General features: G+C 47.0%; 1 protein-coding gene across 1 annotated transcript in view; it reads right to left on the bottom strand.

Moving 5' to 3' along the window:
- Nucleotides 1-330: 330 nt before the first annotated feature.
- Nucleotides 331-18595, bottom strand: part of FKBP4 (FKBP prolyl isomerase 4) — a 35889-nt gene continuing 17624 nt past the window's right edge. The window contains exons 4-10 of the mRNA XM_075002678.1: nt 14697-14817; nt 14067-14223; nt 11367-11457; nt 9806-9889; nt 4105-4290; nt 3337-3576; nt 331-2794 (exon numbers count right to left, since the gene is read on the bottom strand). Of these exons, the coding sequence (XP_074858779.1) occupies nt 2684-2794; nt 3337-3576; nt 4105-4290; nt 9806-9889; nt 11367-11457; nt 14067-14223; nt 14697-14817 (990 nt within the window). The 3' untranslated portion in view covers nt 331-2683. The remainder of the gene's footprint in view (nt 2795-3336; nt 3577-4104; nt 4291-9805; nt 9890-11366; nt 11458-14066; nt 14224-14696; nt 14818-18595) is intronic.

Here is an 18595-nt window from a genome sequence, read left to right as displayed (position 1 = left end):
TCAGCTATAAAATGAGATACATTCCTTTTAAAAGTACGTTGAAGTCCACTTGCTAGGAGTTGCTGCGGTTGATGCAGTGCAGGTGACTGAAATCTCCCACATACTGTCATGTGGCAAAAGCAGCTTCTTTCACCAGATGTCTGGTGCACTTGGAAAGCAAGATGCAAGTACTATTATAAAAGATAGAACTCTGTGGTCCAGTTTTGGGCCATTTAATCTTGTGTTACATCCCATGCTGGACTCATATAATTTTTTATAAAGAAGCAAAAAAAAAAGGCCTGTTTAATGCAGCTCAGAAGCGTTCATTTTACAGATGGGGAAAACGCACCCTGAGACTCAAAACCATTGACCGGCTCTATGGCCTTGACCAGTGTTCCCACCTTTAAACTGATATCTATACGAGTCTTTGGTAAGGCAGATTAATGAAATACAATCAGAACGTTCTCTCTTCTGAGCTGTTCTTATGCTTCTGGTGTACCAGACAAGGCTAACAGAGCAATTTTTTCAATCAGACGACCTCTTCAGCCATTGAGTGTCAATATTCAAAGAAGCAGTACATAAGCTGTGGGCTCTTACTCCTACAGCTGTAAGCAAGGAGACAGCATCACTGAAGTCAATGGAATTACAGAATACTAAATTTAGAGAATGGCTTTGTATCTACAGCGCACAGCAGGAAGCAAAGAGGGAGCTCTTGTGCTATGCGAATTCTGGTCTTAATACAACTTAATTTGAACATAGGAAAACCTGGATTATCTTTGACTACCAGGGCAAGTATGTTGTTTGGGTTTCCTTAGCCAAATTCCAACTTGAATTATATTCCATTTCCTTGAAATCCCCCTCGTAACTTCATTTGTGAGATTGTTCTTCATTGCTTATCCTTAACTGTCATGTAGTGTTACTAATGTTCCACTCAAGCCATGGCTCCACTGCAACACAGAAGGAAATGGGTCTTGGGCACATACAACACCAGAGAAAACCTGAAGTGATTTCATTAAAGTCAGTGGCATTATACGGTGTTACAGCAAGATCAGAAATCAGCCCCACAGACCGTAAAATGAGTCACAATTCACTAGCAAAGCCAGTTACAACAGAGCCTCAGAGCACCAGAATTAACCGGTCAACAACACATCTCATTGGGCACTGGAAATATGCAAACAGCAGAGACCAAAACAAGTACTGTAGTGTGCTAAACTACTAAAAATAAAGGGAAAGCTTTAAAAAAAATCTGACAAGATAAACTATTTTTGCTTTTTGTTTCATTTAAATTCAGATGACTAAAGCATCATTTTTCATCTACATGGTAATGTTTCAAAGCTGTAATGCCTATGTTCAAGTTTACAGCTGAATAGTCACTTAATACAGATTTTAAATGTTACTATGTGAAGTTTGTAAACTTTTGAAAGAACGTTTTGTTCAGTTTTGAACATTTTGTTCAGTTTTGAATATTTCAGTTACAAACATTATCTATTTCTAGTTCATAACTCTGAGATTCTACGCTACATGCTTTTAAATGAAAGCTATAACGTATGTATAGGTTCAACAATGTGTGGGATATTTTTCCTTTTTTGAACAGCGCTACATTCCTTACCTGCAGTCAGGAAAAATGGCTTCCCTATGGGATTGGAACAGTTAATGGGAGTCATTTCTTCTCAACACTTTATGCTTAAGAGTTCAAAATCCTGCATATTTCTAATGTGTCTAACTTTAACCTACTGTTGTCCCTTCAAATCTGATGTGTGTCAGCGAATGATATTTTTGCAGGCCCAGTTAGATGCTTCAGAAATGTAGTCTGCTGGCAATGTTCCCATCAATAGAGACTCCATATGCAAAAGCGGAGTGCACCAATTATCGGACAACCAGTTTTTCCTAGGTAGAGGGAGAAATTCATATCTCCCCTTTGCAATGTGTGTGTGGAGAAAACATAGTTTAAGTGTGAATATAGGGAACACTGTATAATACAGGCATCCAGTAAAACACTATGGCTACGATGCAGCTGCATGACTCTGAAGGCTTGGTATAGTCTGAGAATGGTGGGAGACTAAAGTTCATTCACAGAAATATGCACATCCTGCTTAAAACACAAATTCGACCTTTGGGAGTTTTTCTGCTTTATTGCTCAAGCTTTGACTTCACAGTCTTTACCTTCAGCAATGTGCAAAGAACAGGCATACAAGGAAGGTTACAACACTTACTCATGGGAAGGGTCTCTGCTTTAACAGAGGCAACAGCAAGGAGCAAGGCAGAGGCAGAAAAATGGGGTGCAGTGATTTGTTCTTAGGTCTCAGGTGAGGACTCTCTCAGGAAAGACAGACTTTTAAAAAGAAAAAAAAATCAAGGAAATGGATTTAGGAAGCAGGACTGGGGTTAAAATAAGTTGGGACCACAAAAAAACAAAAACAAAACACCAATGACAGACTGAAATGAAACTGGGCAGAAGGAATCCTGACAGACTTCCCAACAACAACAGAGAGCTTGAATGAATAAATAAAGTCCCTAAGATTACACCAGATCTGGGCTGCCACCAAATTTCCTACACAGACATACACACAAAGCTGCAAATGACTGTGGTATTATGGCCCCAGCCTCTGCTCCTCTGAAGCCACCATCCAACCAGATAGAAAAATAAAGGTCTAATTCACTGGAAATTCTTCAGTTTACAAAACTAATGGAATTGGGTTTGTATTTATGCTTCTGCATCAACTTGAGGTTTATCTTCAACTCCATTCTGTTTGTCTTCTTTCATTTCTGTGTCATCTTTGCAGGTGCCACTGGTGTGGAGGGTATCAGCTTCTGTCTACAAGGGAGACATTGAAAAAACTGAGTGAGACGTTCACCCCTTCCCTACTTTAGCAGCCTACTACTATGACTGAGATTAATTTGTTGCGCATTTGCAGGATTTTTGGGCTCCCTAAGGGGCTCAGCTGAGACTCAGGATCACAGTAAGATGGACTGTGCGGCCCTGCTTCCCTCAAGTTTCATAAGTTAACTAGGAAGCAATTAGCGAGGCCTGGCCAGAGGTGCTTCCTGCAGTTCTTCCTTAATGTTCATATAGGGAGCAATGACATGCATGTACGTTTGACACCATTTTGGCTCTGCATGATGAAGTCTTGTAAAAGACAATTTCCATTCTATGCACTTCTCTGTGCTGCTTGGCTCTGACAACCCAGCCGTATCTGGTACCAGAGAACTGCTTCCATTCTCTGCAAATGCAGTGCTGAGCTATCTTCTCTTTGTACCAGTGGCAGCACTGAAGACAGCAAGAAGAATGCCCCAGGCCTCTTCTTCCCACATGAACCCTTGAGTTTTCCCAGGATTTTGCAGTGTGTTGCCACTTACCTTGGAGTCCATGTCTGCAAGCCTCTGAAACATGTTGGCATACATCTTCTTCTCTCTCTCATGCTGCTCCCGAATCTTTTGCTGACAGGCTAGCAGCTGCACTTTGGCTGCTTTATTGCTAGGGTAAAGTTGTAGCACCTTCTGGAAATCAGCCCGAGCCAATTCAAAGTCATTGACAGCCAGATGGGCCTCACCACGCCGGAAAAGGCCTTTCTCATTGCTGCTGTCTAGCTCAAGTGCCTGGATAAGAAGGGAGCAGAAGACTGGAGTCTGGTTTTAAGAAACAGCCAGACAAGCAGCAGGACATATTTACAGGGTGAGCTTGCTTATTTTATAGGGCACATGCTCCAGGAATTCCAGGCTTGGTAAAACAAGAGAGACTGTGGTGTGGCAGCTAGAGTATCTGACAGGGAGCCAGGTGATATGGGTTCTAGTCCTGGCTGCGCCACCTGACTTCCTGCCTGACCTTACCCAAGTCCTCTAACCACTATGTGCCTCAGCTTCCCTAATTATAAGTGAAGCTTACTTTCTTTTCTAAAGTTCTCGGAACTTCTCATAAAAGCAGCTATTAAAAAAATCTGTCACAGATAAGGATGGAAAGGAATAATAATTTTCATTGAGGAATTTGATATATTGGACCCTTCCCAAGTATGGGCAGGGTAAGTGAGGGCAGAAACCCACCACAGTGATTTGTGCTGCTCGGCTTGTTACACCTGGGTCCAGCTGCTCTGCCCACTTTGCTCACCAGGGTGTGTAAAGCCATGTTACCTTGCTGCAGTTTTCCAAGGCCAGAGAGTACTCTTTCAGCTTGAGATGGCACATGGCCAGGTTAAGGAGGGCAGCAAGCCTCAGGCTCTTAGCCTTTGCATCATCCTCTTCAGAGAAGCTTGTTTCGTGCTCTAGCCAGGACACGATCTTCTTATATTGTAATGTTGCCTGTTTGTACTTCCCTTCCTGTAGCCAATAAAGAGAAAAGTTACTCATCTGTAGTAACGATGGTTCTTCGAGATGTGTCCCCGTGGGTGCTCCACAATAGGTGTCGGGCCCGCCCGGTGCCGCAGATTGGAAGTCTTCCAGCAGTTTCTCCTGGATCGTGCATGTGCTGGCGTGCGCCGCCCCCCTGCGCGCCCCCGGCCGCGTGCACGATCCGGTCCGCGCCAGTTCCTTGACCAACCGCCTCGGATGCTCCTGAAAAAACACTAGACAGAGATCCAAAGCGGGGAGGATGGGCGGGTCGTGGAGCACCCACGGGGACACATCTCGAAGAACCATCGTTACTACAGGTGAGTAACTTCTCTTTCTTCTTCGAGTGGTCCCCGTGGGTGCTCCACAATAGGTGACTACCCAGCAGTAACCCAAATAAGGAGGTCAGTAACCAGTTTATGTGCACTTTGCCCCCGAGAGGACTGCTGTCGACAGACGGATATCCTCTCAGAATACCCGAGGCAGGGCATAATGCTTGGCGAAGGTGTCATAGGATGACCAGGTCGCCGCTCTACAGATGTCTGTTAACGCGATGCCCTTGAAGAAGGCTGTTGACGCCGCCACCGCCCTGGTGGAGTGAGCCCTGGGTGGGGCCAGCAAAGGAGTCTTTCGAAGTTCGAAGCACATTTTTATACAGGACACAATGTGCTTTGAGATTCTCCGGGAAGAGAGACCTTCTCCTTTTGACCCAGGAGCGAGAGAGACTAGAAGCCTGTCCGTTTTCCAGAAGGACTTAGTTCTGTCTGTGTAGAAGGCCAACGCCCTCCTCACATCTAGGAGATGCAGGCGTGCCTCCTTGCTGGAGCTGTGAGGCTTCGGGTAAAAACGAGGGTAAAACTATTGGCTCGTTAAGATTGGACTCCGGAGAGACTTTTGGAACAAAGGCTGGGTGCAGCCTTAAGGTTACCGCCTCCTTTGAGAATACTGTGCAGTGCGGCGCTGCCATCACTGCCGTGAGCTCACTCACTCTGCGGGCTGACGTAGTTGCAAGGAGGAAGGTTGTTTTTATTGTAAGGAGACGTATGGGAACTGTGGCTAATGGTTGAAAAGGTGGACCCGATAGCGTGCTGAGCACCAAGTCCAAATTCCACGATGGTGGAAGCGGTTTCCGAGGGGGGGTACAGGTTTACCAACCCCTTCAAGAACCTGGTAATGATAGGATGGGCGAACACCGTGGGCCCTTCCTCTGTATGCCGAAAAGGCTGATATAGCAGCGAGGTGGACCTTTAGCGGGAATAGAGAAAGCCCGCCTCTCGAGGTCCAATAAATATTCTAGTATTACAGGTATAGGAACGTCAAGGGGAGCTAACTGCTTGGCGGAACCCCCAGCTGTGAAACGAGTCCATTTGTGCTTCTAAGTCCTCCTGGTGGAGGTCCTTCGGCTACATTCCAGGACTTGTTGTGCTCCCTCCGTACATGTGCTCTTTAAGGAGCTGAGCCATGGATTAGCCATGCTTGTGGGTGTAGACCTTAAGGGTGCGGGTGCACTATGGACCCTTGAGCCCGCGAGAGTAAGGCCGGCGCCACCGGTAGAGGGAGCGGTGGGCGGTCCAACATGCGCAGAAGCAAGGGAAACCATTGCTGACGATCCCAAGCGGGACTATGAGTATCATGCGAGCTCTATCCCTTCTGGCTTTGTGCAAGACCTTGCGGATAAGCACTGCGGGGGGAAACACGTAAAGTAGGGAGCCCTTCCATGAAAAACATGAATGCGTCCCCCAGGGAACCCCGCCCCATTCCTGCCCTGGAGCAGTGCTGGGGACAATTTTTTTTCTTTTTTTTTTGGCTGTACTGGGTGGCAAACAGATCGATTGAGGCCTTCGAGGTCCTTTTAGCAGGCAGTTGCCCAGATATGGGAGAAATAAACACCCCCTGTCTGTGCAGGTGGGCTGACACCACTGCCAGGGTTTTGGTAAAGACTCTGGGGGCTGAGGAGAGGCCAAACGGAAGAACCCTGTGCTGGAAGCGCTCCTGGCCGACCGTGAAGCGGAGGAAGCATCTGTGTGCCAGGTGGATTGTTGTACGAAACTAAGCATCTCGTAAGTCGAGTGCTGCAACCCAGTCTCCATCGTCCAGTGCCATGAGTATCAAGGCAACCGTGATTATCCGAAAACGCTGCTTGCGCAAGTAACGGTTGAGGCCCCGAAGATCTAAGATGGGTCTCCTGTTTTCCTCTCCGATAGGAAGTAGAATGAATAAAAACCTTCCCCTGGAATTATTCCAGCACTCTTTCCACCGCCCTTGTGAACATAAGGTGAGTCACCTTCTGCTTGAGCCTCACCTCGTGGCTGTGCCCCTGAGGTGAGGCCTGGTGGGAGGCTTCGTCAGTGGAAGCAACTGGGAGGGGATCGCGTAACCGTGGCTGTGATCTCCAGCGCCCATGTGTCTGTGGTGATCTTTTGCCATTGGGAGTGGAACGGTCTGAGGCGATGATGGAACATGAGATGAGAGTGGCATTGAGCGAGGGTATAGATAGTGCAGCCCCCAACATACCCATCAAACTTGTTGCCTTTGAGGCCTGACCCGAGGGTGTATGGCTTTGTTGAGAATGTCGCCTAGGGTTCTGTACTGTTGCCGCTATTGATAGCGCCCGTGGCCATAGCCCCGTTGATATTGAGCACGCTGTGGTTGTAAACGTAGCGTCTTTGCTGAGGATAAAATTTTTCCCTCCTGTATGGGGGAGTATAAATGCCCGAGGTTCTAAGTGTAGCTCTCGAGTCCTTACTGGAGTGAGGGACCGAGTCGGTTGAGTCTGCAAAACAGCTTTTGTGTATCAAAGGGAAGGTCCACGATCTTCGCCTGTAGGTCCCTCGATATACCCGACGTCTAGGACCAGGATTCTCTACACATGACCACTGCTGTAGCCGCTGAACGTGCCACCGTGTCCGCCACGTCCAGGGCGATCTGGACTCCTGTCTGCGATGCTGTGTAGCCCTCTTGAACAATCGCCTTTAACACCAGCTTTTTGTCTTCCAGGAGTGAATCCATGAGGGGAGTAAGCCCGGAGTAATTATCAAAATTATGGTTTGCTAGGTGTGCCCATAATTTGCCACTCTCAATAGAGAGGCCCATAGGAGAGGAATATACCTTCCTGCCAAACAGCTCTAGCTTCTTAGCATCTGTGTCCGATCCCCCAATTTGTACTGAGAAGCCTTTGACCTCTGATGGGACGACCCGACCACCAAAGAATTTGGTTGTGGGTGACTGAAGAGGAACTCCATGCCCTTAGCCAGGACAAAGTATTTGTTATCCGCTCTCTTGTTCGTAGACGGAACAGAGGCTGGAGCCTGCCATATAGTAGTGGCTGACTCCAGAATGGCCTCATCCAGTGGAATAGCAATTCTGGATGAAGCCGGGGGTCTCAATTTTTTCAGGAGTTTGTGATGTTTCTCCTGCCCCTCTGCCATTTGAATGTCTTGCATGAAAGCCACTCTTCTAAACGGCTCCTGAAAGTGTTTAAGGTCATAGGGGGGAGAGACATCCCCGGGGGCCATGGCCTCATCTGGGGAGGATGAGGAGGAACCACTAAGGTAAACCTCCTTCGAACCCTCGGGTTCCTGCGGTCGATGATACACTTGCTCGCTGGAGGATTGTGAAGGAAAGTCTCGGGGTTCTAAAATTAACTCCCCTTGAGACAACTGTGTTTCCGTCCCCGATAGGGAGTGCCCGCAGGAGTACTGAGCAGCCGGGGGGGTGGGGGGAACCTGCCCCTGGGTGTAGGCCTGTGGTTTGTCTGCGTCCAGCATGATAAGGACGACCATGGCAGCATGAGCAAAGGTCCGGGGGTGGAGACCTGGACCACTCACGGGTTGTTTTCCCCCCGATGTCTGGGAGAGCGAGACCTCCGGGACGACACAGATTTTTTTTTTTTTTTTCTCCCCGGATGGGCTGGTGGAGACACAGGCCTTTGGTGCGGCGTGTGAATCTCAGGGGGAGGGCTTGGTGCTAACAGCAGCGAAGCCCTGTCCAGAGATAGACTGCGGTGCTGGGTTTTTGATGTTGCCTTGCCCCTCTGCTGCGGGGCCAGCACCACCCCCTCCCGTGCCAGAGATCTCGGCCCCGCTGTCAGCACCGCGCTTGGCACCGTCAGCTGCGGTGCCGCATGGGTATCCCCCTCCAGTGCCTACAGGCTCCGTGCTTGGCAGCCTTGCACCACTGGTGCCGCGGGGGTCTGTGCCACCGGTTCCGGTGCTTGCCTGGCTCATGCTCTAGGCGCCGCGCGTGCCGGCTGTTGTTTTACCAGAGGCTCAGCCTCTGCCACGTGCGCTGCCGCACTGCCGCTTGCCCGAGTATGCGGCTGATGGCTGTGTTCTCCGCTCATCCTGCTCGCTGCAAACACACGGCAAGGATCGAGCCAGGGAGAGTTTCCTCTGTTTCTGCACTGAGAGGGTCAGAGAGCATTTTACGCCTCATCGCTCTGTCCTTCCTGGCCCTGGCTGTGAGCCTAGCACAGCGAGAACGCGTCTGGGTAAGCTGTAATTCCCCCAGGCATTGGATGCCTTCGCTATGCCCCAAGGAGGCTGGCATAGCTTCACGGCATGACTGACACTTTTTAAAACCTGAAGAGGCCACTGCGGTGTGTCCTTTATTGTTAATAGGGTACTTAGCACTTAATCCGTGCCTTTCCACCCCAAACAGTGATCACCAGCCTGCAGCAGTGGGCGACCTAAATGGCCTTCACGTCCACTCTTCTCGTCTCCGCTCCTCTCTCTTTTTTTTTTTTTAATAACCAAAAACAACAAATTGCACGTGGAACAAAACCACTAAGTAATCTGACTCTGGCCTTAGCCTGAGTGGATTCCGTCTGCAGCCAACGGCGGTTGAGAAGGAACTGGCGGGGACCGGATCGTGCACGCGGCCGGGGGCGTGCAGGGGGGCGGCGCGCGCCGGCGCATGTGAAATCCAGGAGAAACTGCTGGAAGATTTCCATCTGCGGCGCTGGGCGAGCCCGACACCTATTGTGGAGCACCCACGGGGACCACTCAAAGAAGAACTTGGAGTTAGTCCACCTCCACCCGCTTCTTCACAACATTCCCAACACCCCCTTTTCAAGCTAGAAAAAGCTGCCTTAAAATTAAACAGAGAACATGTTCTTTGGCCATACAAGTGCTGTATGTGTAAATAAAAATCAATACAAGACCCAGCCACTCATATGCTTTGCCACATTGTTCATGCAGATTGGAGAACACCCAGTAGAGCTGCAAAAGCCCCAGGATCACTAATCCAGACATGTAACAGAGGAAAATACTGAATGGGTAAAGCAAAAAAGGGCCTATGGGCTCCAGCCCCCTTTGCCCCCAGGGAAAATGCAGAACGGACCTCAAGGAGAGCGTCCTAACAGGAAGAAAAACCCTCTAAGGCCCATCCTCCCCTACCCAAAAAGAAACTAAGTATGCATATTGCATGCAACATGCCATCAACATATGAGACAGCTCTGCAACAGGGACTGAGCAATGCTGACCACAAGCAGGTAGGACTAACTTACCTTGAAGTACTGAGTGCCTTTCTCCTTCACAATGGAGCTTTGTTCCAGCTTCTCATCGCAATTCATCTCCCATGATTCCTTAGCCTGTTCAGACAGAAAAAGTTCACTCAGCCACCTGATTTTGGAAGGAACTGTGATGCCAGCAGATGAGCTGCCAGCTCATAGCAAGGTCCCCATATTTCAAATCAACACTGACAAATACAGAGCAGGAATCAGTCTGGCTCACGTTTGTTAGTATTCTTAACATAGGTATTAAAATGTAGGAATGTGTTTAGTGTTTACTGAATGCTTGTGAGCTGCCGAAGGCATTAATCTCACTTAAAACATCTGCATCCCATACTATAAACATAGTATCTGAAAAACTTATATTATCAGCTTCTGTGACTGTAAAATTACCAGACATGAGGAAGTCATGAACTAGTGTAAAGTATTAATCTCCAACAGGTGTTACATTCTGCCCAACAGGAAAGGTCCATTGACACCAAACTACTGTGGGATGACAAAGAGGACAACAGGCGTTGGTTATTTTGACTCCTCATCCCCTGCTCCCTATGAAAATGCAAGTTGATTCACCCCATCAACTGAGCTTGTACCTCAGAGCACAAGGGAAAAGACTAATCAAACCCCAAACAAAAATAATATTATGCCACTTGAATTGGCGGGGTGAGAGCGGTGGCGCAAGGGTTACTTGACATAAATGAGAGATTCCCCTTGCTTAACCTGGGTTAGCCCAAAAGGATAGCCAGAGCTTACCTCTTAGTGAAACTTCTATTACTTTTCAAAACTTACCATTTTAACTCATTTGTGTATGTTTACCCTGCTTTAACTTTGTAAATAAGTCATTTCCTTTTCTTATTTAATAAACCTTCAGCTAATTTACTTTCAAATTGGTTACAGTCTTGTATTTGGTGTGAAATTTAAGGTGCAATTGACCTGGGGTAACCTACTGATCCTTTGAGCCTGGTGGGGTGACCTAAAATACTGCAGTGACTTTTACTGTAAGGGATGCTGTATCACAAAAGTGCACGCAGCTGAGTGGTGAGATAGGAGTAACCAAGGGGGCTGTCTGCAACTCTTCGGTTAGTGCTGATACAGCACCTGAGCAGTTTACATTAGATATCTGAGTGAAGAAATCTAAGTGTACAACTCAAAACCAGCTTGGGGTGTGTGCCCTGATTCTTAGCTGTCTGCTCTGAGGCGGGTACTCAGGCTTCTGAGTCACTGCAGGCAGCGTAATAGAAATCAATTGCTATGTGCTGCATCTTTCTATGGGTAGAGAGAGAAAGGAGGACATGGAAGAACAGGTGGAGGTACTGCCACCAACCATGAGGGAACTGGAATACAGCAGGAGATACGCTGCGCAAAGCAGGTGGGATCCACTGAAAGTACAGGAGATTTCATCCAAGGATTCCTATTCCCACCCAACCTTCTACAGGTTTATTATTTTTCCCCCCCATCCTCAGCTGATCAAGGTTCACCTCTTCCTCCTCCTTTCCAGGGTAGAGGCTGTCCCCACACATCTCTCTCCCCGTCCAACAGGACTTCAGCACTTTGCTCCTACCTTTTCAAAGCTTTTGAGTTTCACTTCATATTGCAGCTCTGCATTTGGAGGGATCTGAAACTTCTCCTTCCCAGCACTCCCAAAACCGTACCTGTTAACAGAAGTAAGTGGCTTATAAAGAATCCAGTTAGACCTGTTCTCTGTTGGAGAAGCAGGAGCCAAGAGAACATGCCTGCATAGGTGCACCAAATCCACACTGTGCTCAGCGTTACCAAAGACATTAAATAAAGCACATGCAATTTTTGCCTTAAAAACAGTAGATGTGCCACATGGCCTGGGTGACTGTGTGGGATCGGAATACAAGTCTTTCATTTCCGGGTTGCCAGTTTGTACTGATTTGGGGTCAGCAGTGACCAAAAGTTGTTGCCATCTCATGGCTGTTAGGTGACCAATATCCAATGAGTTTGCTGGCCACAGTTCAATTCCTAGTGGGCGTGATCTCACCATAAAACTACTGGTAACTGGCACTAGGTGCTTCTCTTGTAACTCTTAACAGAAACCAAGAGTTTAATGAACTTGGACAGTGAACTACCTCCTCCCATCTGAAGGCAGTCCCTCAAGCTCAGGTGCTGGCATACTGGTGTAAAGGGAGCATGTTTAGCTGATGGCTGTGCTCTACCCATTCTGATATTGAACAGAGGACTCTAGTCCTTACTGCTGTTTATCCTGGACCATTCAGTAGCATTAGGTTCAGTCGAACATATTTCAAAACCTAAAACAAGCCAGGATTTGCTGGAAACAGTCAGAACGAACTTCTCTCATTTGCAATCCTGCATCTCCCTCTTTCCACAGAATCTGTCTTATTTCTTTGGAAAAGGGAACTACTGCACGTTGAACCTCTCTAATCCAGAACACTCCCCTTCGGCAACATCCACAATCCGTCACGACTTTAGTTACTTTTCTTGGGGCCAAGTTTCCCATGCTCCCATAAAGTTTGTTGACAGCCATGAGTCCTGGTTCTCAGTGTCCTGGGCTGTTATTTAGCTGTAATTTACCTCTAAATGTCTTTTAAGAGCACAGTAAGAAGTGGAAGTGTTGGTAATACTGCTCGACAATAGTGACCTCCCGTGGGCCAGCAAATACTCTTATTCGGCACTAGTCAGCTCATGAAGGTGCTGGACAAGAGAGATTCAATCTGTACTTATATGCAGGACCATCAAAAACGTTGCAGTATCTGGTTCTCCATATCCCAGGGCCAGACATTCTCAGCTCACCCAAGAAAGTGAATCTTCAAAACAGCTCCCATGGTGGATGCTGGCTTTGAAGAGACATTGGTTTTGTTCCAGAGAAAGTGGAGATATTTTTTCGTCTCCCAAAATATTCCACTGGTAAAGGGATTTTTCCATCAGCCTCTCTCCTAACCTCAGGGTCTTTGAACTGGCTGTTTTCTCACATTGGGATGGTCAAAAGGCTGATCTCACGAATGTCTATCCTCTACTCCCAGCTCATTCACATGCATCACTGTACAGTGAATATTATTGAGGCAAACAGCTTTTATGAGTCAATAAAGGGCACGCACATTTATACAAACAGGAACAGCATGTGAAGTCACATGGGCGGGGAAGAAAACGACAACGGTTGTGGATTCCAGTGCTTCAGGGAAGAAGTGACAACCTGGCTAGCAGGGCTGGGGGGGCAGACATGAAATGTCGTAAGGTGGGATGCAGCACAATTGAGTGCTATCCGTTAAGTTTATCCACCTCATTAAAAACACTGAAATATGGTATTGTCTTTATATATTTGTATTCACATTTATCTACCAATTAATGAAGTTTTTGCATTCTACAGACTTATTTTCTTAAACAACACTGACAGGGTTTTATTTTTTCATACAAACATAACGGAAATTTCTGTCCACTTGGATTACACTAGACAGGTTGGAGGGCCTGCTAACTGCAGGGCTGAAAGGTGGGGCCCACTGTAAAAAGTCTGCTCACCCCTGCTTCAGAGCATAATCACTCTTGGGGGGGACAGCAGGCATTGTCCTTTACAGTTCTGTGCTGAATAATTACGAGCAGCAAGGGGATTTTACACCCCTCCCTAACCCCTGGACATGGATTTTCTAGACTATCCATCTTTCTTAGTACAGCAATCCCAACGTTCCTACGTGAACTCTGTAGTCAATGCTGCTCTTCCAATCCAACAGTGGGGAATGCAACTTTTAACCCCCCACATTGCAATTTGGCTGCTTCTTTAACCTGAATCTCTGCTGCCTGGATATTTCCCATGTATCTGGTGTCTGTGGCCATCCAAAGTTAGACCCGGGTCTGGGTGAAGGGGAAAAACTACACTAATTAGAAAACACCCACACCTAGTCCCTTGAGCCGCAAACACACCAATAATAGTCACAAGACACAAGTCCTGGAGCCCTCTGGGTCAGAGTCACAGTCTACTGCACAGGTTCTCAAGCTTCATTACTCCAAAAGCCTTTTTGGACAACAATAATTACTACTGGACCTGAGGAGGAGAGACCAAAACCTGAACATGCCTGAGCACCACTGCCTCAGGCAGGTACCTGTAACCTGAACCCCACCACCAAAGGCCTCTGGCTTTAGCTTTAGTCCTGAGCAATGGGGTTTGGACTTCAGCCTCAGTGCCCAGCAAGTCTAAGCCAGCCCAGGCAACTCCATTAAGATAGGGTTCCAACCCACACTTTGAGAACCATTGGCTTAGTGAAGCTACAAGTTCAGCACAGCTTACCTGGGTTTGATATACACCACAGCTTCCTCTGACTTTTCCATTTTCTGAATTGCTTGTTCCAGGCCATAAGGAAGATCATAATTTTCTCCTTCGCCAATTTCAAACCGCAACTCCCGCTTGTCAAACACCCGGTCTCCATGTCTACCTTCTAGTTGGACTGAGATGCAAAAACATCCACAGGCAAGTCACAGGGTATTCAGTACAACAAGAGAGAAACTAGCAGAGGGAATCAGGGAAATGCCAGGCCTCCTTGTAAAAAGCAAATTTTCCTGCTTAAAAGACTGGACAGTAAATGAAAAAATCAGGTGCTAAGCCTAGTAAATCCTTTCACTTTACACAACTGGGTTGTCTTCTGTGTGCAACGCTGAACTAATGTCAGAACCTTCCCCTTGTTCTCTATTGAGAGGTCTGGCTCTTATTGTCAAGGAGGGTGGGTACCTGTGGAGTCCTACAAAGCCCCCTGAGCCCCCAAGTCAGGTTTCTGGTAGGATAAAAGCTGTCCAGCAGCAAAATGAGAGTTGGTTTCAAAATGGCTCATTTACTACCTAATGCCCAGCCATCCCTCCTGCTACCCACTCACAAGGCAACTTCCTTTAATACTCCTGCACTTGCATCCTGAAACACACTTACTCTCCACAATGGCTCCCTCGTTGGGCTTGGAGTAGCCTTCACCCTTTACACGGATTCTTCGGATTATTCCACCATCTTCATCCTCTGTGATATCTTCCCCCTTAAACTCAAACAGCTCTACCTGCAGAGAAAAGGGCGGTCTTACATTAATTCCCAGAGTACCAATGCAGTGGTCTTGTGGGGTTCAGTCCCCAGGCATCAGAGAAAAAGCAGCAGGAACATAAAGGCCTTTGAAAATCCTGCTGCAGATAGGAGAAAGGATATTTCAGGCATCAGCCAGACATAACTGAGGCTACCACCATGTGCAGAGTGCATCAGTCCTTCTGCAGGGTGAATTCAGAGATTCTGAGGTGTTTGTAATTTATATCCAGCTCTCTAGTGTCATGGTCTCCCAACAGCTAGCCATTAATGTGTGGCTATTTGGCTGATTGAGTGTGGCTGGTTGTCTTGAGCAATAAATATATTTATGAAAAAAGTGGCTAATTCGCTACAGCAGTAGCCACTATAGTCGGACACTATGGATCCAGCGGCTAAAAGCCCCCAAATCATATGAAAACCTGAATACTATGGACAAGAATTATGACCATGTAGTCCTGCCTCCCACGTAATATTTAACAAACAAACAAACAGTGATGCTGCATGAACTCAGGATGACACTTCAGAGGAGACCCAGCCCTCACCCTTCAATAGGCAGTTTGAAAGTTGCATGTGCTTGTGTGCAAGGGCGGGGTGGGGGGGACAGGACTGAATGCTTACATTAAATACCACTTGGAATGCAGCCAGAACAGCAGAGAGATGATGAAATGCTAGGCTTGCTGGGCTTGTTTGTGGCTGCTGCTTTGGCAGTGTAACTCAGTGCACTACAAGTGGGTATGGCCAAGACATTCTCTCCAATAGGGCTCTGGGGGAACCAGAAATGTTAAGTGGGTCAGGACTGGATACAAGTGGAAAAGATGAAATGGCAATAAAAGAAGACAGGTACCGGGAGCAAGAAGGAATATGAAGAAACATCCAATGTAGCTATGTGAGCTGACAACAGCTGCTTACCTGGGGTCTCAATGCTCTTACTGAAACAAATGCCCATTGACTTCAACAGGAAAAGGACTGGAGTCCCAGCCTAGACAGGTAATCACCAAGGGGCAGCTCCCACAGGACCAAAGAAAACCAAGGGAGAGCTTTTTAGGGGTCCAGACATTTGAAGTCCAGCCCATCAATCTCAGCCAAACTCTGTGATTCCCCAACTTATCTTTCTTTGCCCTCCTTCTCCCACTTGAGATCGACTCATGAATGAAGGCCCTCCATTCTCCATATTGTCCTTCTAATAGGCCCTAGGAAAGCTGCTGCTCTCGTTTTATTTCTAGCCATGTTCTGCTCTAGCTTTGTCCAGGCTGGAGCGAAGGGGGTGTTGGGAGAGGTTGGCGTATTGAGAATACGAGGGGGACACCAAACTGACTGACTTTGTAGGCTGCTGGCAGGGAAATACAAATAGCTATTATTGCAACTGAAAATTGAGCTAGCTGGAACATGTACCCGAGTTCTCAGTGACAGTGTGGCAAGTGTGTAGTTCCAGATTTTTAAGAACTGATGACTATTCCCTTCCCTTAAGATAGTTGCTTGCATCACTGTTGGAAATAGGATACCAGACTAGATGGCCCAGCAAGCTGATCTCATATGGCAAATCTTGTTATACAAGTAACAAAAAGCTGTTCTCACCTATACACATTGTAGTGAGGCTAATGATAAAACAAAGCATATAAATGAATACTACAGTTGTCACAGACCACCTGTTTAAACTACCACATCTTGTTTTAAGATGGCTATCAAATCTGTCCAGAGTCACTGATGTGGAAGCTCACATAACAGACTAGAACGTCTGAATCTGGAAAGGTGCTGAAACTAAGAACAGCGGTCTACTGCTTCCACTTGTACAACCGGGCAAACACTCTCTTTTGGGACATATCTCCTTAAAAAGCTGAAACCCTGTGCCAGGGTGTATCTGGTTGGCTTCTTCCCATTCTGCATCAGCCCTGTTTTGCTTCTGAACACATACTGAACCTGACAGAAGGAGCAAAAAATGAGAAAAGTTGAACCTGTGACCCATGTAAATGCTAACGGACCGAAGAAACAGCTGCTCAATCTCCACCTGCACAATGCTGAGCCTATTATGTACAAAACCAGCCATGAGAAGGAGCTTTCTGTTCTATTTCTCATGAACTGTCCTCCAGAATGTTTCTCTCCCTCTTTTTTTTCCAGCGACAGGTGACATGTCAGGGTAACCACAACTTTCTGATTAAAAAGGAACATGGCAATGAGCTGCACTTAAAGGACAGATGTGCGTCCCCCCACAACCCACAGAAAAGGGAACTGTTCCACAATAACTACTCATTTAGTTCCTAGCTTTAAGCCTAGTCATAAAGGACTTCAATCCTTTGGGTGTGTCTAACAACTGCTGGAATGGGCCAGAGAATCCCCAGAACCAGTCAAGTGGCTGCCTAGTGGCTTTATCCAGCCACCTTAGAAGCCCCATTTTGGAAGGGAGGGAGGGAAGCTCTCAAGGGACATAAAGCTGGTTCTGTCCCATCCCTTCCACTTGTTCCAGGTGTAAAAGAGAGAGAGGGGTCCTGGCTGGAGCACTGCTGTTCTCTGGAAGGAAGAGATTGAGGCTTGGGAAGAAGCTAACTTCAGTTCAGCAGAAAACCAGTTGCTTTTTGGAACTTTTCTCCTACAATTCTCAGGAATGTGATGTGCATCATATTACCAGAACTTATGTCTACAGAAAAGCTCTGCACACGTTCTACAGCACAAGTAAATTTAGAAGATCAAGCACATTTCTCCTCCTCTATAAAAGCTGTTACTAATAAAAGCTGCTGTGTGTATTCCATCTCCACTGGGTTTAAAAAAACAAACAAACCTGAACCACTTAAAGTGATTACAATGATTTTCTCACAGCTTTAATGTTACATTTTTTTTTTTTTTTACATGAATAAGCTGCATACCCTCCCCCCACCCCAGCCAGGAAGGTCTCATATCCCCATGCTTGCCTGATAGTATTTGAGGCTGAGCATTTGGGCAACTGCCCAGAAGAGATTCAAATGTCACCCAGCTGAGCGTCCACAAAACCCACAGGCAGCAGCAGGTTTCTAATGGTGGTGAACATCTGCACATCGTAGTGCACAAATTTTATTCCTCACATGCATGTAAAAAATTAGAGGGGACACAGGTGCCTGGACAGGATACAGGGTACCACTGGCTTCTGGGTCATAAGGAATACAAGACAAGGGGACAATTTTATCTTTAAGCTACTGGATCAGAATAATGCAACACTTTTCAGTGGGACAGGGAGAAATACAAACTTAGCTCCTTGATGCAACTGTTACCTAGCCACATAAATCAGCTTACACGCTCTGAGGTGGATAATCTCCTTCCCATGGTAAAATTCATGATGGGACAAAAAGGGAAGATACATGAAGATTTCATCATGTTTCCTCTCCAGACACTCCATCACGGGGAACAAGGCACAGCTCCAGGCCAGGCACCCTGCACACCCTCACATTTCCACAGGCACATCCACGCACAGACCACGTAGCCTCCACAGCTCTGCATTCCAATCGAGCCATCCAACCAGAGCGTCTCTTGGATCTCCCTCCAAAGGGGAATCTCCTACTCAGAGGTATGAACTCGGCCCAAACTGCTATGGTATTTTGTTAGGGAGCCTCCGTGAGGACCTTCCTATCCGGGATTATTTTGAAGAAATTCTTTCCCTGGACAAAGAAGTGCAAGTGTCAAGTTGAAGCAGTACAAGCAGAAGATAGAGCTTAGCTGCAAGAATGAAACATCATAAAGACAACTGCTTATTAGGAGAAAATGATGTGGGGGTGTAGATATGACTGAGGGGATCA

The sequence above is a fragment of the Carettochelys insculpta genome, chromosome 1 (genome assembly GCF_033958435.1).
Source record: "Carettochelys insculpta isolate YL-2023 chromosome 1, ASM3395843v1, whole genome shotgun sequence".
Classification (NCBI taxonomy): Eukaryota; Metazoa; Chordata; order Testudines; family Carettochelyidae; genus Carettochelys; species Carettochelys insculpta.
The sequence above is the reverse complement of the archived record's forward strand: the minus strand, read 5'-3'. Positions and strand labels throughout refer to the sequence as shown.